The sequence below is a fragment of the Anastrepha obliqua genome, chromosome 3 (genome assembly GCF_027943255.1).
Source record: "Anastrepha obliqua isolate idAnaObli1 chromosome 3, idAnaObli1_1.0, whole genome shotgun sequence".
Lineage (NCBI taxonomy): Eukaryota > Metazoa > Arthropoda > Insecta > Diptera > Tephritidae > Anastrepha > Anastrepha obliqua.
Window position 1 is genome coordinate 49,930,995 of NC_072894.1, and position 24,814 is coordinate 49,955,808.

Here is a 24,814-nt window from a genome sequence, read left to right on the forward strand (position 1 = left end):
GGAGTGTCGAAAAATTAATAATGGCGACGACGTCTTGTAAATATAAAAGAAATTGAAGAAAAGCAATTTCTACGGTGCGAATTGATCGAAGGTATCGCGAAATATAAAAACTAAAGTAAAGATGCGCATTGCGCACTACAAAATGGTAATAATTGTGTGTATAGTGAACGAAAATGAGTTCGACGATAAATTGCGGCGGCAAAAGTTAATTTTCTTAGCTTTCGAAGACAGCTATTCGCAAAAAAGGAACAAGTAGGAAACGGCACCAACATAGAAAATGTATTGTGCTAACTAAGTTGGAAAAATGGCTTCTTATTAGCTGAAATTAGTTTGTGTAGCAAAAAAGTGGAATTTGATGCTCTAATTTAATAGTGGGTGCAAGATTCCGTATAAAATAATTTTCATGTCGTGGATATATTGCATGTACTCGATACGAGCAAAAATTTACCATTTAATTTTACCAAAAGATATAGTTGCATATCGGCTATCCCATTCACTCACACGTGTATATGAATGGTTCGTGGGCGACAACTAGTGCGCTAAATGTGGTTTTGCAGTGTATTTAGTTTTGCAATTGCGAGAAATTCGCCTTGTGATACTGCTGCCATCTGTTGGCGTTAAAGTATATTCCGCTGGATTTCCCGGCGAATTGGAGAAAGGCACGGTTAAACGAATATGTGGAGAAAAAACAAAAACAGTGTAAACTATTAGTTTATTTGCATGTAATTAATTTAACAGAATTTTTGATTAAAATATGGCAATAAATGGTAAAAGGGAGGATCACATTAGGCGGCTGTGTGATCCGCCTCATTGTGATTCTCCTTTTGAGTTTTTCCTTGTAATCCTTGTGCGCTGCGCTTCCAAAGTAGAGTGCGTAAAGTGGAAATTGAACGGTGAACCATTTATTTGCGCCGTAAGCAAGAATGAGAGAGTGAGTTTGTGAGAGTGAGAAAGAGGTAAAAGTCATTCGAAGAGATGAACAGCAAAGAGCAGAAACGTAGTGCAAGACAAAATTAAAAGCGCAGAGATTTATTAAAAAAATTAAGTTTTTATATATTTTACTTCTTCTAAATAAGAAATATGAGGGAAGTTTGAAAAATAGAACTTGAAGACATTTTATTAGGAAATATCCCATTAGAGGGAAACTAAGAATACCAGACGTTTGAAAAAGAATAAATCTATAAGGTATTTTCCAAAGTGCAAGGAAACCTAAAAAACAAAGAAGACATACACAAAATACACACTGCGAAAGCTGATGCACAATAAAGGCGGAAACTATTTTAAAGGAAGGCGATGAATCGAAAATGCGAATGGGAATAATTGCGTCAAAAATAATATAAACTAATTACCATTAGAAGTAATAAGCAGTTAAACTGGACACTTATTACTAGTAACGTATCGACCAAAAGGCGGATGCTTTTGAATGTCCTAAAATTGTCATCATTGCTACAGAATATATCAACGCACCATTTATGTGGTATTAGTCAACAACACTATTATCTTGCAGTACCTTTGTAAATACTAACGCCATTCTTGTAGAATTCAAGTGGGCGGGGCGTGTGAAATACACATCTCCAGCTTTGTCGGTGCAGTGTCTCAAATTCAGCAAAGTGGCGCGATACGGGTACGGACAAGCAGCGTCTCGCTCCATGTTTTCCCGACGCTTGCGACGACGTGTACGAGAATTAACGGCCCGCCAGCATCGTACGTGCATACGTAAAGTGGCTAAAATTCCGAATCCCAACGCTAAAATATTGTCACGGCCCCTTGCAATAAAAGTGTGGTCGAGTGTGGGGTTAGCACAATTACTACCATATCCTCATTATCAGCAGAAACTAAAGCCACTCCAAAGGCAGCTTTTGGTTAGCCTTTTAAGGATTTAAGCATGTAGTGAGTACACTTGTTGATACCAATGCCAAAATTTCAATTTAAAGCAATTAAAATTCTTAATTTCAGGTCTGATTCTAAATAAAATAATATAATAGTGCAAAAGAGAACACATTCAAAGGTATAATAGTGCTTATCCAATCATAATTAAAAAGTCAGCAAATACACTTTAGTGCATAAAACAATCAGAATTCAAATAAAAACTGCACCATTTACTAAAAGTCACTTAACCAAATAGAAAATCACAACCAAATTATTTAATGTTTTGCTTAAATACGGCAAATAAGCGGGTGTGAAAAGTGGCAAAAAGAATTATTCTCCTAAAATACGTAAAACGTAGGGTAATTTGTTTTTTCTTAAGGTCACTTGAGCGAATAGAAATTAACTGTTACCAATGAAATATGTCACAAAGAGGTAAACGCGGTAATCATCAACATCATCAACGACTCGACGTTGAACCACAACCTCCGCCAACAAAACGGCGTAAAGGTCGGCCGCCTAATGGAGGTGGTGGAAGTAATGGTAGTGGCAGTGGCGGCGGCGGAGTTGGAAACGGACTTAATGGCAACAGTGGCGGCGCAAACGGTGGCAGCCATAGTGGAAGCATAGCAGGTGGTGTACCATCAAACCTGCCTTATACCGTGTCTTCTATAAGCAATAGTAATGCCGAAAATGAGCAAAACAGTGTGGTAGCTTTGGTACCCGACGAAATGTCTGCATTAGCTTCCACAAGCGCTAAAGTAGCTGCCAGCCAGGGATCCTCTTCCTCAGCGGCAGCATGGCAACCGCGCTCCGTGGCTGATATTAAAATTTCAAGTATTTACAATCGAAGTTCAACAGAGGCGCCGGCTGAACTCTATCGGTATGTATGAAATAAAGATCAACTTAATTTTATCTAATTACAGTTGTGCATGTAATAAAAAAGAATTTCAAATATTTTCAACATAATACACATATAATTTTTTACCTGCAGCAAGGATCTCATAAGCGCAATGAAATTGCCGGATTCAGAGCCTTTGGCTAATTTCGAGTATCTTGTAGTGAATGATCAATGGAAGCAAGAGTGGGAAAAAGGTGTGCAGGTGCCTGTAAATCCCGACTCTTTGCCAGAGCCAACTGTTTACGTGCTGCCAGAACCAATAGTGCCGCCTGCGCATGACTTCAAACTGTAAGATGAAATTAAATTTAAATCATATGCACTTCTAAAAATAAAATATTTATGATATATTTATAGTCCCAAAAATCGCTTCCTGCGCATAACCAAAGACGATACCTACTCGAGTGAGTTACATTGTCTGACAAATGTGGTTGCGCAAGCAGAGAATACATGTGCCTATGACATTGATCCAGTCGATGAAGCTTGGCTGCAATTACTCAACTCTGATCGTGCACAGTACGGTGCCTATTCTATTACGGAGACGCAATTTGAGCGCGTTATCGAAGAATTAGAGGTGTGTATTTGATTCTTTTACATTTGTAAATATAATTTACCGTACTACCACTTTCAAAACACACACGAATCCTACATTTCTTCCCAAATTAGGACACGGTTCATTAAAGAGAAAATATATGTATATCTTTTTTTTAATTCAGACCGCCTTTTAATTTATTTTTGGGAATATGAGATGAAAATTTACTCTAAGTTTACATATATTTTGCTTGTGGCTTTTACTGAAGAGACAACCAAACCTGCAATCGCAAAAATTAAATTCAGGCTTAGTTTCTTATTTTATTACAATTTTTAGACACATTTACTTGTGCATACGGGTATTATAATTTTGTTTACATAACGGGTGTACGTAACAGCATAAAATAATCGAGATAGATACAAACATAGGACGGGCCTTCTAACTTTCGAAACTTGAAATAGCTTTAAATAAGAAACTACTGATTTTTTTCAATGTGGCCTATTTTATTGAAAAGTGCAATCCTTGCGGATCATCGTAAAAAGCTTCTAGTCGGTGAATGCTTGTAGTTTTTAAGGTCCAGGCTTCTTATCCATTTAAAAGTGTCCATCAACGTAGCATTTTAAATATCGTGTCTTTAATTAATTTGTATGTCCCGGCGTGTCAGTAGTTTACTAATATTTATGAATACCACTTTTTTGACCCCCGTTTCATGCACGCGTTTCACAAATTATATCGAATTCAGAACGTAATTTTCATGCAGTTTCGGCAGGTGAATCAACATTTTTCAAGTAAATAATTTTTCCCAACGTTCAAGTGTAAATCGCCCCATTCAAATGTCACCTGATGTTAACCGAAATTGATCGATACCCACTCCAACTTCCCATATAACGGCAATTTTTGCAAACAAACAAAAACAATAAACGAAAACTACTCATATTTGGTACAGAATATGAACCAAAGGAAATATTTGATACAGAATATGACACAAGACAAATTTTGAAAAAAACCCACTTATAGCTAAATACGTGTACCCCGATAACTACTTAATAAAACTTAGTTCACATGTTGCTTCCCATCTCAGTTATTTTTATTTTATCTGCGTCTGTCCGTCCGTCTGTTGTTACAAGCTATAACTTGAAAATTAACAAATAACCCAAATTAAAAATGTTCGCGGTTATATAAGCCTGGGTCCGGAACGAATTTTTCATTTCCTTACTTGTTAGACATGCTAATTAAAGCAAAAAGTGGTATTGAATACGAAAGATTTGTGAAAAAACGTTTACACATTTTTCGCGCGAATTTTCATAATAAATCGAGGTGCCATAATTAGGGCAGAAGGGTAGGATTATTAATTTTATAATTTTGAAAGGTTAATTTATTGAGAATAAAACGAAACCATAAACAATAGAAATCCGAAAAAAAGTCACGAACTTTGAGATGGAAATATTTAGCAAAAAAAACAAAAAAACATAAGACAAAGCAGAATTAAGTAGGTAGTGCGGTTAACAATGTAGACTATCAAAATATGTACATATGTATATCTAAATGTGTATGGTTTTAAATATGTAGATCCGATGTTGGGAGCAAATACAGGTAATCCTGAAAAATGAGGAAGGTCTTGGTATTGAGTATGATGAAAATGTCATATGCGACGTGTGCCGATCTCCCGATTCTGAGGAAGCAAACGAAATGGTATTCTGTGATAATTGCAATATTTGCGTACATCAGGCATGTTATGGTATTACAGCGATTCCATCAGGTTTGTAATCTATCGTCTTAAATAATCTTCATTATAATTTCGTTTGCTTAATTCTGTGGCATGTAAATTAATGAAATGCTAATTATTTTCGTACTTAACTTCTAATAGGACAATGGCTTTGTCGGACGTGTTCGATGGGTATTAAACCGGATTGCGTGCTTTGTCCGAATAAGGGAGGCGCAATGAAATCAACAAAATCAGGCAAACATTGGGCGCATGTTTCCTGTGCACTATGGATACCTGAAGTAAGCATTGGTTGTGTTGATCGCATGGAACCCATTACCAAGATTTCGAGCATTCCATCGAGTCGTTGGGCCCTTGTTTGCATACTGTGTCGAGCACGCGTTGGTGCATGCATACAGTGTTCAGTGAAAACCTGTAAGACCGCCTACCACGTGACTTGCGCATTTCAGCATGGCCTTGAGATGCGTGCAATTATTGAGGAGGGTAACGCGGAGGATGGTGTTAAACTGCGTTCCTATTGTCAAAAGCACAGCGTTAGTAAGGGCAAAAAAGAGGGCAGCGGAACGCATGCCAGCAGCACAAATAAACTTAACAGTACACATGGTGCAGCTAATGAGGAGGACGATTGTCGGCGACGAAAGAGTCGTAAATCAGATATGACTTCGGAGGAGCGTAATCAAGCGCGGGCTCAACGTTTGCAGGTAAGTGCCGCTGCCGCTCCGAGCTATTTGAATCAATATTTATCTGGTTTTGTTTATAAAATTGTATAATTGTGAAGCCACTAAGGAGGGAAGTGACCGATTTTTTAAGGAGAATAGATGTAAATTGTAACTAATTAATAGTCAGAATTGAAAAATAAGAAATTATCTCAAACAAGCAAAAAATAACTTGGTAATTAGAAATTCACTCTTATTATGGTAATCGGCAGAGTGTTGCGGTGGGAGTTGTGCTCGATCCGATGATTGTCGGTGGTATGGTAAATGATCAATAACGCAGTGTGCGGATTGAAATGCATTTTATCCTCGCTTCGAAGATATTGTTCTATTTAGCGTCCGCAACTTCAAAAATTTTAAAAGCTTATGGAATTTTGTAGAATACCCCTTTTCATTGAGGATATCAGATTTCCGCACATGACCTTTGGTATTTTCTTCCATTCCTGCTCTATTCTGGACCCATTGGTTTCAGTGCCATAACTCTTCTCTTAATTGCCGTTATATTGGTTAAGTTCCCGGCTCTGTGCAGGCTAATCGAAAGGGTATCGCCCGAAATCCAATCCATTGCTTTACGATTTGGCTTTGTAGCATGGTGTATTATCTAGTTGAAATTCGGCTTTCGAACAGATTGATAACGGCAAGCTTTCCAGATATGACATGATTTCAAATTTCGGTAGAAGAGGCCTTCAAGTTGCCTTTTATTTGGACAGCTGGCTTGCTTGCATCGACAACCCCATACCAAAGCACGAACTTCACCGTCTTTCTAGTGAATTTTCTTACCAGTTTTTTGTTACGATGACGTCATACTTTGACTTTTGTATGCTTGCTTGGTGGCCGTCGTAGCCGAATGGGTTGGTGCGTGATTACCATTCGGAATTCACAGAGAGAACGTTGGTTCGAATCTCGGTGAAACCAAAATTAATACAAACATTTTTCTAATAGCGGTCGCCCCTCGGTAGGCAATGGCAAACTTCCGAGGATATTTCTGCCATGAAAAAGCTCCTCATAAAAATATCTGCCGTTCGGAGTCGGCTTGAAACTGTAGGCCCCTCCATTTGTGGAACAACATCAAGACGCACGCCACCAAATAGGAGGAGGAGCTCGATCAAACAAGGGGTGTACGCGCCAAATATATATATATATATAGTACTTATAACTACAGTTTTACATTATTCATAAAGTCTGTTCTACACCTATTTTTTCACAAGTTCTTATTTCATTTGACCTGTATTTAAAATCTTTATAAAAAACGATCGGGTTGCCTTAAAATCATTATTATCTTCGTGCGTTAAAATTGTACGTTGTATTTATACATACAGTCTGTCTAATAGAAGCGCGACCGCCATAACTTAAACCATTTTACTAATTCGATTCTACTAAACTGCATTGTATGGGCTTAAGATATTTGCTATAGTCAATATATTCAATAAAATCTTCGAGACATACTTTCAGCTAATTTCTGCGCAAGTTGTTTGACTATCCATTTGTTTCCTTTGAGTTTCTGCTTAACTTCACTGATGCCAAAAATTTTCAATAGGGTTGGCTTCAGGGGACTGTGAAGGCCAATCTAATATTTCAATCCCATTTTCATGTTTCAACTATACGCACCCTCGGCTTCGACGCTTGGGGTCGTTGTCTTCTTGTAAAATCTAAGGTTGATTAGTACTTCAAACATCTTCGCAGCTGATAGTAATAATGCGTTTTAGTAAATTTTTTTCACCAAAACTGCATTCAAGATATCGGTAAACGAAAATAAACGGCCAAATACTTTTCCGGAAAAGCAGCCCCAAACGTGAACCTTAACTGGATGCTTAACAGCTCGTTGAAGTTAACAATTATCAGCAGTACACCACGATCGACATATGGAACTATTCGCCTAATAGGACGATTCAACCGCAAATATAATATTATGTATGCCCAATTCCGTTATGAATTTGCCTTAGCTCATGAAAGTATTTTCATTGTAATGAGAGCAGCGATTTTTTCAATGTGGTACGGAATTTTAGATCTTCTGCGTTTCTTTGTAGCAGACATCTTGTAATACGTCTGCGTCTTTTGCGAATCTAAGTAAACTTTGGCGCTCTATCCCCGAGAGGTATTCTAACTTCTCATATTGTAAAGCTCCCATTTTAATTTGGTTCTAGCTAATGCATGGAAAAAACATAGAAGGTGTTCTAGCGTTTCCCTCTTTTTAAGTTCATTGCAAAATCTGCAGCTGTCGTTGTTTGTAATTCCGATCTTGCATGCGTGCGCCGCTAGCCAATTGCTAGCCTGTCAGCATACCTACGATAGTTCTGCTTTCTTTTCCAGGCAGAGCTAGTACGAATCGGACGTATTTATCTGCACTCTGTGTACACATGATTTTCGCGGTTTTGCAAGTGGCTAGATTATTCCACCTCCTATCTATCCGTATTTTCATGTCCGCAGCCATGTCTTTGTATACCGTATTTAAAGGTTTCAGTATGTCGTTTTCTTGTTTGAATTGTCTGTAAACAGCGCTTTTGGCAATCTCATCTACAATTTCGTTTCCTGCAATGGCCTTATGTCCGTGTACCCAATAGATATGCAACCGTCTGTCTGCAGCTAATCTCTATATGGCTTCCCTGCTTTTTAGAACATATTTAGATGAAATTTCATATGAGTATTGCTTTTATCGCAGCTTGGCTGTCATCGTATATATTTATTTTGGAGTTGCTTGATGTCTTTGCGAATGCTATTTCCGCAGCCTTACCTACAGCAAAGATTTCTGCTTGAAATATACCCAACTTTTTCTTAAAACTGTTTCATTTTACACAACGATAAGTTCGGCTTTGTAACAAAGAAATACATGACAAATACTCATTTATTTTGTTTTATTTATGTTAAGCTTAGGCCTACTTCCACATGGCCATTTACCTGGGCTATCAATCGGTTTGCATTTTTGTCAGTGCAGATGTAAAATTATCTTGATATCTGCATTATCCGGAAACAATTTTATTTTAAAACCTTTTTTGCGTTGACGTTATGTACATAAGGAATGGTATAGGAGTTAATATAGAACCTTGCGGCAATGCGACTGGAGCTTCGTTAGATATGAAAAAAAATATTATAGCTTTGCATTTTCTATCTATTAAGTAACTTTGAAACCACTTTAGTTAGGTTTGTAGTATTTATTTTGTATGTAGTATTAATTTTTTGTATAAACATTTCGTGGTTCACGGTTTCGAAAGCTCTTTTTAGTTCTAGAAAACTTGTAACCATTCAGCTCTTCTTTTCCTCACCATATTCAAAACAGTGTCACAAGAGCCGTGTGTTCCCACGTTTCCACGACAGTCGGTTCTATGTTACCGACCCGGGTTTATATCCGCGTCGCCCGGGTTCGGCCCGACCTCGTCAATAATTGGACCTTTCATCACGACAATGCGCCGGCGCACACCACCTTCTGCACCTCTGCATTGGCCAAGATGGGGGTTCCGGTGCTTCCCCACCCTCCCTACAGCCCAGACCTGTCCCCTCCGGACTTCTTCTTGTTCCCGCGCCTGAAAAGAAAGCTGAAGGGGAGGCGTTTCGACTCCATCGAGGCGATCCAAAAAACTGTGACAGCCAAATTGAACGCGATTCCGGCGGATGAGTTTAAAAAATGTTCCCTGCAGTGGAAGGACCGCTACCAGCGATGTATTGACGCTCAAGGGTCCTATTTTGAAGAATATTAGTTGTATAAGCCAAAAGGTTTAATCAAACCCTGTATGTAAGGACTGTCACTACAGCAGTATTCCCCAAACATGTATGGGGAATTTTTAAGCTGCTACAGCACCAACAACAGTGTTGTTTTCTGAATTGCGATTACTCCTTATTTGTTAAGTGGGTTTTTGTTAGTGGTGGTATTTTACTAACTTGGTTTTTATAATCGTTTCCATTATTTTTTCGTCGTATGGAACTGTATTTATAGGTCGAAATTAATCTGGTTTATGTGAGTTTTTCACGCTTTCGATTGTTATTATTGTCGCAATGCCGACTTCCATGCTTTCATTTATAATTTTTGCATAAAAATATGCTGTGTATTCAATTGAATTTTCAAAGCACACTTTCATTGCCTTATTATAATACCAGATAATATCAGATGATACTTGAGTGAATTTGCGTTGTTGTTGGATTTACAAAAATAAAATGACGAACAACTGTTAAGTAACGAAGCAACGAGCTTGGACTTGCACCGATTGCCGATACTGAATTCGATAGAAAACATTTTTAACTAATAAATTTATATAAAATTTAATATTGACAGATTTATATAAATATAAATAATATAATATACAAATGTTGCCATATGGCAACAAATGTTTTGTATTGGTTTCAATCGCAAATAAACTTCTTCTTCAATCTAATGCAAGTTAACACCTTACGAGAAATTTGTTGCCATATGGCAACATTAAAAAAAAGGGGGTCTTCTGGTCTCGAGGCCCTGAAATGAAGGGTTTTTTTGGGGATTGATTGTGACAAATCCTGTGAATATTTAAAAAACATTTTTTTTTTATTTTAAAGGTACGTGTCTTGGCTTTTAAAAAATGGTTTTGACTTTGAAAAAAATTAACACCCGCGACCTTGAAATGGCGCTGAAGACGTCCACCTCCAAACGAAACAGGTCTCCATTTTGGTCACGGTTTTTCCACCTGGGTAATCAGAAAGCAAAAATTAGATATGCGTTGTCTTCAGAGTTGCCCTGGTTAAGTTTTCCCGTGACAGATTTTTTTTTTTTAATTTTTTTCAAAAGTCATGCAACAATTTGCAAAAAAATTTTTTTTGCTCATTTTTTGAACTTTAAAAGGTTATAAAAATGGAATGAAAAAAAATTTCAAAAATCGTACACGGGGAAACTTAGCGGTAAGTTTTCCGAACCTTTTAAGACCAAAACCATTGAAATCGGAGTATAACTACTATGAAAAGTGTGACCAAAATGCTTAAAAAACACGATTTTCGGGGAAACGCGTTTAAAGATAAAGTTTATTGTAAAAACCATTCACGTACTAACATCGAGGAGTGTTTTGAGCCACCGAAATGGCATATTTGCCTGAGCAGAAGGTAGCGTCATTTCTTGAAGCGTGCCCTCGTAAATAAATTTGTTCATTTTATTTGTTATGAGATGAATACTCCATGCCAAGAGAAGCATCAGCGAATCATTATGTTGCTGCAACCGCGATTGACTTTTCGTTTTGGGAATCGCGGTGAGAACTCTTGTCCTTTAGGACGTCTTGTATTTCGCCCAGCATCATTTACAAATAAATTTATCTATATTTATACAATTTTTTCACACCGTCTGGTCCACATTACGACTTGTGTTTTTGCGCAAAACTTTTCCTCTTCCTTAAATTTGATTGTTTCTTTACGAGCTACTCTACCTGGTAGGTTTATGTTGTACAATCGACGCCGTACATTTTTCGCTGATACTACGTTATTGATTTCAACTGTAATGGCCTTTGATGACTTAACAGGATCTCTCTTGGCTAGAGTCACAATTAAATTATTAGTATTGTAAGTCGTTTTCTTTTTGCCACCACGTCGTTCTGTGGTTTTTTTGGGCTTAAGGGCATGTACAACAAAATGTTTGGATCGTCCAAGTGGGTCAGCGATAAATTTGTACTTTTGTTTTGTTTTCGAAGATTAACAACAAGTCTCCGCTCATCAACTGTGCAATGCTTCGCACAACCTATCTTCCAAAGAGGTTCATATTCATTATTAGTTATTAAATGAAGTGTCTAATTCACTACTTACGTTACATTTAATATTTTTCACTTAATTAGTTAAAATGCAAGAGTTATCCGCAAAGTACCTATTTTAGTGGCACGCTGAATTACACAATGAAGCAGTTATGCCATTTGTAAAAGGAAAAATTTCAATAATAGCTTTAAATTTTTCCGAGCAAGAATAAAAGCAGCGTACCTATTTATAGTTCGGGTTGTCATGGTTCAAATTGCAATGTTTTTGCAGCTATTTGACCTAGTAGTTTTATGAGATATATCGTCCTGGGAACTTCGTTAGTAATAGAACCCAATGTTTAAAGCGCTGGCGCTGTCCTGTTGAATTGCATATTGAATATTGCCTAAGTCCATATCTAATTCAAGCCATACAAAATTTGTTATCATGTCACGATAACGTCCACCGTTTATCGTAACAGCGTTAACGATACTATTTTCGAGGAAGTACATTCCTATGACTCCGCCAGCCTTAACAGTCTCGTTGTTGGTGTATGTGAATTTTCAGTACCGTAACAACGACAATTGTACTTGTCCACGTCTCCGTTCAATTGAAAATTTGCCTCGTCCCTTTTTTCAGATCGACCATTTAACGTTTGGATCATTTTTACGCGTTGTTCAACTGAGTATCGCTCCATGATTAAGCTTGCTAAGGATTTTAATACCAATTATCTGGAAAAAAATCAATATATCACAAATAATTATTGTTCGGTATTTTTTTCTGCACTTTGCTTTAATAAAAACATTTTGTTATATAATATTATTAACTTTACCACAATATTACATCCATAATTAATAATATATCCATAATAATAATTATTATATAGTTACTATGGAGTCACTAAAATTAGGATAATGCTGTTCGCTTGTGTAGTATGCTTGTTGTTGCATACACGGGTGTAAATGTCAAAGGTTATCTGGAAGAATATTTTTAACCAACACTTTATTGGCAAATGCCTCGAATTAATTCTATTTTATTTTATATTGTTCAATAATATAATTTCAATTTATCTACAATTTCATATTCACAGGAAGTTGAGGCGGAGTTCGATAAGCATGTCAACATTAAGGACATCAGTTGCCATTTATTCGATGTGGATGATGATGCCATCGAATCAATTTACAATTACTGGAAGCTTAAACGCAAATCCCGTCATAATCGTGCTCTGATCCCACCCAAATCTGAAGACGTAGAGATGATAGCCCGTAAGCAGGAGCAACAGGATCTCGAAAATCACAAGTTGGTCGTGCACTTACGTCAGGACTTGGAGCGTGTAAGAAATCTTTGCTATATGGTTAGTAGGCGTGAAAAACTTTCACGATCACTCTTTAAGCTGCGAGAGCAGGTGTTTTATAAGCAAATTTCAGTGCTTAGCGATGAGAATTTGCGGGAAGGTGGTAGTGGTGTTTCCAATGTGCCCAGTGCGGCGATTGATGCTAATATTGATGATAGCTTCAAAAACGCCGTAATTTATGCTAATGATGGTCCAACGCTGTACGATAGGTTTTATTCATCGAATAGCGGTGAAAGTATTCCAGCACAGTATCAAAATATTAACTTCATTTTAGAGAAGCTTATAGGTAGTGTGAAAGGAAGTAAGGGAACCGGCAGAGGGGCCGGTGCGCGCACATCTACATCACCGACAAAACGGAAAACGACACAAAGTTCAGCGACGACAGGGGCAAGCAACGCAACCGCGAATTCAAACTCGACGTTTGCACCTACTTCGGCAGGTAGCAGTCGTGCAAATAGTAATAAGCTTTCGCCAAATAAGAAAGTAAACAATGGTGCAATAGCAATGACACAAGCGAGCAGTGTGGGAGTGCCGACATCAGCAACAATAGTGGGTAATGAAAAGCAGGTAAATTCTAGTCGCCGCATCTCAACCGGCGATCATGGTGGTGGTGGAACGGCAATTGGACCTGCGACGATCACAGCGGTGTCGGAGAAAGGTCGTGCTTCAGTTGCCAAAACAAATACACTCGGCCATTCGGCGACGAATATCAGATCGACGACAGCGGACCCACGTTCTCGTGGTTCAAAAAGTGGCAATGTTGGTGCAAGAAAAATCACAGCTAAAATATTGGCAAATAACTCCGATGGTAGTAGCCATACGACTAATAACAATTCGTCAGGGAGTTCATCCTCCGGTGATGATGACTCGTCATCGGAGGAAGAAGGAACGTCAACCGATTCGGGCAGTTCTGGTTCCGATGATGAATCAGACTCTGGCTCATGCACATCTGCATCGACATCAAGTGCAGGCAGCGAGGCGCAATCCGTTAGAGCAACGGCAGCAGCAGCTTCGCGAAAATTATCACCTACCAAACCAAGCGCAACAACTGCCGCTGCGACAGTTTCGAATCAAAATCAGAAGAAGCAAACTTATGCGCGATCCGTGGAATTGCGGCAGAAGCAGAGAAGAAAAAGTGGTAGCAATATCACCGCTGCCACGGGAGCGGGACGAGCCGAGGATACAGCAACAACAGTGTTGTCCAGCTCAAGTGATGACGAACAGGATAACCAATCAGTACCTGCCAAACACCAACAACAGCAACAGCAATCTAAGTCAACAAAGCAAAACAATATTAGTCCGAAAAAGTCTACTAGCCTCAGCACAACAAGTACAGCCGCGGCAGCAGTGTCAGGGGCACAAAAAACAGCAACTACAACGACCACAGCAAATCGTGGACGAGACTTCCTATCACAGATGGCCAAACAGTTGCAACAGGAGAAGGGCTCTGAGAGTACATCCAGCGATGAAAGTGAGGAGCTGTTGCCACTAAAGGCTGCCGATAGAAATGCCAACGGAAGGAGCAGTGCAGCAGTATCAACTACTGTCGTATCATCGATTTTGACGGGGCGCATGGCGTCGACCGTGCAACAAATATATTCTGATTCTGAGAGTATTTCTGGTGGCGAGGCCGATAAAGATGAACGAGCTGTAGAAAGTAATGTGAGTGACTCACAAAATCAACAAACCATACGCACGAAGGCGGCACTAAAGGAGTTTACATTGCAACAACAACAACAGTCATCTACAGCATTGAGTAACCGCGGAAAGAAGGTGTCGTCGACAAGTACACAAAGGACAATTGAAAGAAAGTCAGATAAAAGATTGTCAAGTGGCAGCGGCTTAAATAAGTCAACAACCGAAGCTCAAAGTCGAGGGAAAAAGGCCAGTGCAGCGGCTATTGAGCGGCAAAATAAACTAACGGCAGATTTGTTGGTCGTACCACAGCGACAGGCGGCAAAGAAGGCATCTGAAAATATGCGTTCGACAAGCATTTATACGACTTCTGTGTTAGTAACGGCTGGTTCTGCGAGTACATTATTCCCCACAGAGCGTGATACGGCAGAAAAGGCGAAAGATCAGCGTTCAGATAAAGAAAGCGAGAGATCAAGGAGAGATCAAAAGGATATTGGCACGAAGAATGAGGATAAAGCAGAAAAGTTTCGTTCAAAGGATAAAAACCTTAGCAGTGGTGGTATAAAGACTACAGAATCCGAGTTAAAAGAAAAAGAAAGAGAAAAGGAAAGAAACAAAGAAAAAGAAAAAGAGAAGGAGAGGGGAACAGGGAAGCGCGGCCGACCACCGAAGACAACGCGTGACTCAGAAACCATTGCTAGAGCCATATCAGCACAGAAGGACGGCGAACAAGTTTCTAAAAATGACTCCTGTTCTCCGAATCGAGCTCGAAGGGATGATAAGAATGTCGGAAAAACTGTAGAACAGCATAATGCCAAATCTGTACCCACAAGTGCGGACAGAAGTGAACGTATTTCCATAGATCACAACATGGCTGATGCTATAAAGTCTGGCGTGCCAACGACGCTGAAAGCTAATGACCTGAAAGGGAATAATATTCTTGTAGCATATGTGCCCCAGAGGCAAGCTGCTAAAAAAGCAGCTGAACAACTTAAAAGCAGTGGCAAACCTCCTGCTGTAAGTGAAACTACGCAGGATGATAAGGATCGCTTGGAACGCAGTGAAAAGGAAAGCAAATTAAGAACACCCGAGAGTCGTATTGCACGCATGCCGCCTTTACGACGCATGTCCATGCGTGAGAGTACTTCCATAGCTTTAAAAGAAACTGTAACGCCTAAGACACCCACAAGTAGCCGACGACGCTCTAAGGATACATCTGTCGAAACAACATCACAACAACAGCAACAAACTCCAACGAAGAAAACAATAGTGGCAACGGCATTGTCGGAATCTTCAAGTTCTGGTACAGATGGTAGCACCAGCTCATCATCTTCGGGTGGTAGTACCGGTAGCGGTAGCAGTAGTGACTCGAGTGATGCAGAAAGCGATGCTGTTGTTGAGGGAGAAGAACGTCTTACCCGCGCATCTGCAGCTAATAAGCGTTCTCCACGTAAATCGATTGACAAACCGCCAGCTGTGACTCGACAGAACTCATCCTCGAATATCACCACTCAAGGCGCAGTTGCCGCTACAAAGTCGCCCAAGAGCACGCCTCAAAAGCAACTGCGACGTAATATTAGTAATACTAGCAGCAGTAGTGGCAACGTAGTCGCACCAGATGAGTCTGCGCCAGAAATTAAACAGCATAAATTGACTAAGCGTAAATTATCCTTAGATGATAAGGCAAAGAAGCCAGCAACACTTAAGGCTACTGATTTTGCTATTGTTGTAGACGATGATGATGAAAGAGCTCCACCAACACAACTCAATTCGATGCGTACACGCGCAATGCGTCGTTCAAAATCAGGCCCATCCTCCCCTCCTCATTCATCGCAATCGACGACTGATCCAGATAAAAAATTCGAACAAAAGGTCCAATCAAAGTCACCGAAGACAGGGTCTTCAACTTCTGATCGCATATCTGAGAGCGACAGTGAAAAGAATAAAACCGTATTAACTTTAACAGAGGAAATAACGCAACGCAAGGCTTCAAACAGCAATTCTAACAGCTCCACCGCAGCAAGTCAACAGGGAAATAGTAAAAATCAGAACAAAAATCAAGGTTCCTTGGATAAACTCTTAAATAAATTAGAGCAAGAGGCAAGCAAAAGTTCGACATTCAATGCAGTTGACTCTGTGGCACCACTGCCGGTATCACTGCTCCCAACAAATATTGTTGTAGAAAAAACAGATACCAAAGAAAGAACGCCTACTCCAATTTTACCAGTCATAGATATTTCATCCATTCCTCCACCTAAGCCTCTAAAAATTATCATTGACACGAAAAATGAAAGCGGTGAAGTACCAATGGATATTGATGAAGAGCTAACCACGGCACCTACTCATACCACGTTACCATCAAGCAAGATTTGTGAACTGGAGGACCTGGATGAGCGACCACCAGCAGCCCCCATGCCCGCCTCGCCCCCATCTGCAACATCAGTGTCAGATGATGAGCTTTCTAATGCTTCAAATGAACAGAATTGCGTTACTGGTGGCCGAAGACGACGACGTGTACATCGAAGGCATCGACGAACGCGACCTGGAAGTCCCCCCCTGTCACCGGAAGAGGAACATACACATCACACACAGCATCTGCTTAACGAGATGGAGCTGTTGCGAGAGCTCGAAGAAGAACGCAAAATGGCAGCGAACGCTAGCAAATACTCAGCGTCATCTTCGTCACCAGCAGTGGCAGTTATAGCGCCCGAACCTCCGGAGATTATTGAATTGGACTCAAATTCAAACTCGACAGGTAGCGACCGACTCAAACAGCAGCAGCAACAACAAACCACGCAACAACAACAAACTCAGCAAATAAACTCATCACAGCAGGACCAACAAAATCAATTGGATTTAGCTGGACAACTTGCAAAAGTTTCATCGGTACCACAAACTCCTGCCTCACCTTCGTCCTCTCCCGCTCTAGTGGTAGACATATCTGGCGGAACGCCGCTACAGAAAACAAATAACGAAAGTGGCATAAGTGTACCACCAACACCTCTTAGCATTTCATTGCATGAATCTCAAACTAATATGGACGAAAATTCCCAAGGTACTTTGAATATAACCGAATTGAATTGTAGTAATAGCCGACATCAACCTATTGTGGACACGATACTCGATATGGAGGATAATGTACATCAAAAGCAACGTCAGCAACACCAAAATGCATTCGCAAGTGCTTTGCTTAGTGCAGCATCTTCATTTTCAGCGAATGTGGACGCTGATTCGGTACTAGACGAACCAGCAGATGGTTTAAGCCTTTTGGGTACATCATCTAAAGAGTTAACCGAGGAAGATAGTTTCCTTGCAACGCGAAATCTGGTTGAAAAACTTCGCAAAAAGCGTATTCGTACCGATGAACCCAAAGAAGCCGACTTACTTAAGCCTCCTCCTACTCCAGCAATACCCTCAGTGTTTCCATTCCACAATGCTGCCGATCCAGAAGACATTATTCACGTGCAAAAAGAAAATGCCGCAGCAGCAGAGGCAGCGGCAGCTGAGGCAAACAATATCCTCTTTGTCGGTGAAAGTGGTAAAGGTAGCAGTGGACCATTGCAACCTCAGGAGCCACAGAATATTGGTGACATAACAAAGAGCAGCACTATTGGTGTTCCACCTGCGACGGTAACGACAACTTCTGGCGCATACACTCGAACACCTCACTCGGTAGCCACAACGCCTAATGTTACTCCCAACTCCAATGGTTCCATGAGCGCAATGAATGTTACCGCTAGCACCAACATGTCAAATAGTAACAACAGCAATACCAACCTCAGTGGACTAACATACGTTGAGCCGGTGGTAAGCTTCATGGAAAAAACTGTTGCGGCTGACATTTGTAATGCACCGATTTCGCCTCTACAACAGCAGCAGCAACAACAACAAACAGGGAACTATGCACAGGTGGAGCAAAGACAGCCACAGCCGCCGGATGTGTCAGAGATAACATCGTTCCTGGAAAAAGAACTCTCCAACAAACCAAATAACAAGGAAAGCGCTGGAAGCAATTTTAATAAACTGCCAAATGCTACAGGAGGAAGTGCCAATGAGGTTCCCGAAGCCCCAGATTTTGTAGACTTGCACGCCGCGGCGGCGAAAGATAATATTGATTTTACTACAGCTAATCGCGTTGGAGGCAACAATAATAAATTGGTGGTTGATTGTGACTATGATGAGAATACCCGTATGCAATCTCCCTATGCGTTGCGTGCCACTCGCCTCTGGAATGAGAATGAGATGATTGCGGCACGACGCTCTTCATCTCCAAGCTCAGTGTCAGAATCGAATGATCAGACGAGTGCAATGGAAATGCAACAACAGCAGCAGCAACACTTACAACAAGTGGGCCACACAATGCAACAACAACAACCAACGTCTCATCTTCAGTCTAAAGATTTGGTCAATAATGCACTGAATGTTCAAGGAGGAGGAATACAACAACCAACAGTTGCGCAAAACTGCAGCAAAGGTTACTTTAATAGGGTTGATTCATACGACATGCCATTTACCCATTCTCAGCAGCAACCGACGCAGCAACAGTCACCTCTGGTCAATGGTATTGATTCAATAATGAATTACAATCAGGGGTATAATCAACAGCAAACCACACCCACGCATACAACACAGCAGCAACAACAACAACAAACAACGCCGAATCAAAGTAATAACCAATACAACGGCGGGTCTGTGAGCCTTTTCCACAATACTCAAACTACCTTGCCGGTAATGAATCAAATGCCTTTTGCTCCTAATTCTGCAGTCGGCGCTATGTATCCTACATCCTCGAACATGAGTGGTAATATTCCCATGTCAACGGCAACTTCGCAACAGCAACAGCAGCCGACAAACGATGTGGGAATATATAGCATACGCGCTAATGATCCCAATTCAGCGGGCTCAAATAACACCATATCTGGTGCAGCTCCCCAAACGCAATATGGTGCCGCTGCTTTTACGTCATCAACACACAACTTAGCGTTGACTGCGGCCATAGTTGGCACACCGGGCGGGCCATCATTGCTTGATCACCATTCTCCGCACCAGCAGCAGCATGCCATGCACGCACAACAGTCTGCTGTGCCACAGCAACAACCACAAGCTGCCCAATACGGCATGAGTGTGCCGCCCGATAATGGTGCAGCATCCAGTTTGTATAATCAAATGATAATGCCCGTGCAGACTTCAAATCAGCAGCAGCACCAATCGCAAACGCCGCAAAATTCATCACCCACTAAGGAGTCGCCATCTAAGCGCTCGTCATCGCGCTACAATCAGCAACAACAACAAACGCCTCGCAACTCGCACAAGTCTCCTCAAATACAGCACAAATCGCCTGGTAAATCGCCACGTCAAATGGAACTGCTTAGCAAACAGCTACAATTGCAGCAGCAGCAGCAGCAGCAACAACAACAACAACCGCCGCCACAACAGCAACAAGCTCTTACCGAATTTACAAACATTCCACAGAAACCGCCACCGCCACCACCAAAATATGATCCAATGACGCATACGCTGGCGGGCAAACCACGTCAGCGCGCACCACGTGGTACTGGTGCTGGTTCGCGCGGTCGTGGACGTGGTCGAGGTAGAGGACGTGGCAGTAGCGCTGCTAACACAGTTATACCGCTGCCGCCGCAGATGCAGCACGATGGCAACACACATTACGTGAACAATCTGGTCGGCACACCCTTCGAATTCAATTACGATGAGGATCTGACCACACCGGGCGTCGAGAACTTGCAGTCGTTGCGCGATCGTCGACGTTCGTTTGACGCCCGCTGTAATCAGCAAGCGACTATGTCTCATCCACATCACCAAACAACGTCCGACACACAAAAATATACCAGCCCATCTGCGTATGGCAGTTGCAAGGTGCGCGGTGCTGGCGCCGGCATAGCAAATTCTGCCACTGCTGGTAGCTTGGTGAACTGCAACAATAGTGGCAGTAACAACCGCAATACATCGCATCTAGCGGATGCGCTTAAAGTGAACAATACCACTACGTGCGACCACTCCAATACTCAGCAATCTCTTTTACATTCCATTGTGCAGCCAGTGTTGCCGGGTCCGGTGGACATGCGCACTTATAATGTCTACGAGGCATCCGCGTCGCAAGAGACGTACAACAATAATTTGCTGAGCGATTTCGATTCTGGAGCTGCAGAGCAAACACTTCCTGAATTCGACGAAGAAGATGAGAAGGAGTTCCAGTCAGCTTTGCGTGCTACCGGATCAACTATCTCCACAAAGCAATTAACGCCAGCTTCGAGTGTCCATAATTCCGCTTCAGCTAATGTCAGTGTCAATGCTAATGTGACAGCAACAAGTCTTATTGGAAATTCGAGCACTATGACATCGCTAAGTGAAGTAGGCGCTGCCGGTAGCCTTTCGAATGCCTGTTCAACATCGGTGATTTCGGATCTGGTTATTACGGCTGATTTGCAGACCTCTATGGAGACTACTTCCGAGGAAGTCTCAATTGATTCGGACACGACGCTCACCACTAAAGCTTCGCTTTCCGACTCGCGCAACCAGCTTAAATTAAAGATCAAGGGGCCACTTGCCTGCCCTGATAGTAGCTATAACTACATCTCGTCAAGCACTTCAATAGGGGTACATACTACCAGCGCAACGCAGGTCGCTGCCGGAATTGTGCAAACATCAGTGATCGCTGCAAATGTGGTGGGCGGTACCTCAGTAGGGGGCGGAGGCATGAACTCGCGACGCATGCGTAAAAAAGAGTTACTCAGTCTTTATGTTGTACAAAAAGACACTCATGTGGATGATTCGTCTGGAGGGTTACCGCCTACTGAGGTAGGTTTGACCAATACTGTGGACAGCTTACGTAAAGGCGATGGCTTGTGCGGTACACTGGATGAATATGGTAGTGAGTTGGGACTTGCAGGGAGCTCGAAGCGGTCTAAGAAAAATTCAGGTCGTGAACTGCGATCAATGGATGCAGCTAGTGATTTAACCGACAATGGTGCAGCATTGGGAAATGACGGGCGTCGACGAAGTGCCTGTTCATCGGGCAGCACAGACGAACGTGGTGGGAAAACTGGAGCAGCATCGAGTGCAGGGAAGAGACGCGGACGAAGCAAAACGGTTGAGGGATCCGAAGATGAGCCCGCACCAAAATTGAAGATCAAAATACGTGGCCTGGCCGACGGAAGTGTGAGTGCAACAACGATAAGTGGCAATTCCACATTCGACAATAGTTACCAGTATGATATGTCGCGGCGCATGGTAGCCTGCCCTCCCAAGAAACGACTGACTTCAAACTACACACCGCACACTTTCGAAGATTATCGTCGTGAATCAATGAACTATCGCAAAATAATTATGCAAGATTTTGGCGAAGACGATGATGAACGCACAAGACGTGGTGCCGGTAATAGCGTTTTAGATACTTCGGTGTTGCCACCAACCAAAAAACCAAAGTCTTCCAAACCGAAGAAAGACAAGAAAGAAAAAAGGCGTAATAAGGAAAAACAAACATCTCCAACAACAGCAACAGTTATTGAAAATATGGCGAGTGCGTCACCAGGTGAAGCGCCAAAGCTAATTATACGCTTCGGTAAACGAAAAACCGATGCACCGGAGATTACGGAGCGACCCGCCTCTGAGGAAGCCACGGCGACACCACTAGTGATCGCTGCACCAATTCGTTTGAAATTGGCCCGAGCTTCTGATGGTGATGGGTATGTTATTGGACACAAAAAGAAAAAGGAGAAGCGTTCTCTAACATCCACTTCTACACCAACGTCAACACCTGCCTCAACTCCAGGTGGCAACACAAATTTTACACCCTTAGCGACAGCGACTCCTTCGTCAGCCCACACCACGCCTCCAACCAAAACTATTAGGGATTTAACTGGGGACGATTCTGCCAATTACAATTGCAATGTAAGCGGTGAGCGTACGACTCCAAACGTAGTCGCAATGCTAAATAATTTTGGTGCCGTTAATGCCGGTGGCGGTATTAGTAATCAAGAGGAAACGGATCCGCTTGCCTCTACGCCGAAAGAGGCGAGCACACCGTCTCCGCGACTGGTGATTGACACTTGCAAGGGTGTTGATGTACACGATTCCAATACAGCTAGTTCCTTAGTCGAGGCTATGTCGGTAAGCACAGGCATTGGTGGCGAAACTGGCAATTTGGGTAGTGCCTTTGAGCCCATTGCACCTCTATCGGTTAACTGCAATGAGCACAGTAGCGGCAATAGCAACAGCCACAGTCATAGCGCTAGCAGCAGCAGTAGCGGTACTAGCGCCAGCGGGAGTAGCATAAGTGGTGGCAGCCTAAATAGTGGCAACAATACAGCAAATAACAATAACAACAACAACAATAGTAGCAGTAATAGTCACAATAACAATAATAATAACAACAGTAACAGTGGTTTACTTCCATTAAACAAAGACTGCGAAGTCAGATGATAATCACGAAATTGGTCCCCACATAGTCATTAGCGGCTTTAGTGGGCGCCATAGTTATAATTAGATAGTATGTAGTCGATTGAAAAGTGGGCGCATGTGCAAAGGAACACGTTTACATAGGGACAATGAGACGATCACTCGCCAGAAGGGTAGGGAAACGTACAGATTTTGCGTTGGAGCGTTATATTTTTAACATTATTAAAATTTCACTTTTGTATGATTTTAGGAAAAAACGTGTAATAGGCCAACATTTTATTAATTGTTCAAAACACATACACGCATTGTTTTATTTAATTCGAAAAACTTGATTTTAAAAATTATAATATATTTTTATTATGTTGAATATTCTATATTTTTAACTTGACTGAGGCACCACTCCGCCTAGCCATTTTGTATTACAAAAACAGCAAATGGAAGTCGTGAAGTTTCGTAGAATTCAAATGCTTTAAAAAAGATATTTGTCGTAAACTACAAAAAATAATGTCCCATCTTTATGCGACAAAAAAAAAACCATAAATATTAATATGTATATTTTTAGGTTGAATTATTTTATTAGAAAAATTATTTTTATATTTATTGAGCAATTTAATGCAGAAAATGCGCATGTATGCTTTATTTTGTGATGAGTGAAAATTTACTTTGTATTGAACTATTCCGTGACGTGTTATTCCAAAAGCAAAACATTGTACATTAAAACTTGTATATTATGTCCTACATTGTTGTAAATAATTCAGTTAAAAGTCCAGCACCAGATACATGTGTATATACATGGCTGTCATTAATAAGTAAACAAACGAATTTTGTTACCTCAAATCCATATGTTTCGTTGTTCATTTTCAGAAACTAGAGAGTAACAATTTTTTTCGAAAATCCTATATTTAAATGGTAAAGATAAGGAAAAAAATTGAATGAGTTAAAAAGTAGTTAATGGCCGCAATGGCCGCCATTATTTTGTGACATTCTTGCTAATCGCATCGGTAAAGAAAGCACATGCAACATTTTCTACACATCTCTGGGGAAGCCGGTTAAATCTCTAATGTTAGACTCTTCAATTCAACCACATTTCGTGGGCCTTTTGCACTTATACGAGTTTTAAGCCCATCCGTGATAGAACTGGGCTTTGGGTGGGCCACTCCAAAACATTAATATTGTTTTCAGCAAAGTATTTCGGAGCAATTTTGGCCTTATGTATAGCTGTTATACTATTAATTATTAAAACATTATCTGCATATAAGTTAATCCGCTTTTGCTGATTTATTTTATTTATATATATAAATTTTTTCGTATAAACCGACCGTGCTTTCCTACTTCACACGACCTTCAGAAAATGTCTGTCGCACAAATATTTTTTATTCTTTTATCTGTTTTTCCTGTTGTAATTTTTTAGTTGCTCTTGCGAATATCTACGCCCGCGTCTATTATTTTTAAAGGTTTTTTATCACTTGGCATATGCCAGCTGGTATTTTATTCAACAATTTTGCAATACTTCTGTGAGTTTACCCTTTTCGTGTAGTTTGATTACAGCTTTTCGTTTTTTTGTGGCTAGACGCGCATAATTTGCCTTGTTTTTAATCGAAAATATTAATTGTACTAAACATTTTTTGTATTTTACGTAAAAAAGTTTACATTAACAGTTTGAAATGAAAGTAACAAGTTTATGAATTTATTATTTGTAAAAAATCCGCAACACCAATAGTTTATAACAGACCGTTATGTCTGCAGCAATGTAGTGCAACGCCAAAGCGATGAGCTGGTTTACTTATTTTTGACAACCTCTGTAAATACGCTAATGAAGCTTTCTCACTAACACCTGCCTTTTTATATGCATTGTATATTTTCGAAAAATTGTTTTATCACATTCGGAAGAAAAAATGGCCTTTCCCGAGTGTATTTAGATCCTTAAATTTATCTTTTCAGTAGTCAACTGTTTTGGCAAATATTCTCATAAGTTCCGTTTTAACTTTAGATTGGACTGAACAAA

General features: G+C 40.8%; 1 protein-coding gene across 6 annotated transcripts; it reads left to right on the plus strand.

Annotated features, from left to right (window-relative positions):
• On the plus strand, positions 1-23,128 carry LOC129240139 (PHD finger protein rhinoceros-like). Of its 6 annotated transcripts, XM_054875683.1 has the most exons (9): positions 1-145; positions 1,077-1,477; positions 1,540-1,890; positions 1,957-2,749; positions 2,861-3,055; positions 3,122-3,338; positions 4,866-5,055; positions 5,164-5,720; positions 12,493-23,128. In XM_054875683.1, the coding sequence occupies exons 4-9, from the start codon at positions 2,289-2,291 to the stop codon at positions 22,831-22,833; spliced, it is 11,961 nt and encodes a 3,986-aa protein (XP_054731658.1). In that variant the 5' UTR covers positions 1-145; positions 1,077-1,477; positions 1,540-1,890; positions 1,957-2,288; the 3' UTR covers positions 22,834-23,128. The 6 variants fall into 6 exon arrangements, with proteins under 6 accessions (XP_054731658.1, XP_054731656.1, XP_054731659.1 ...); XM_054875681.1 differs by having other exon boundaries at positions 1,077-1,890; XM_054875684.1 differs by having other exon boundaries at positions 1,124-1,890.
• Positions 23,129-24,814: the final 1,686 nt, after the last annotated feature.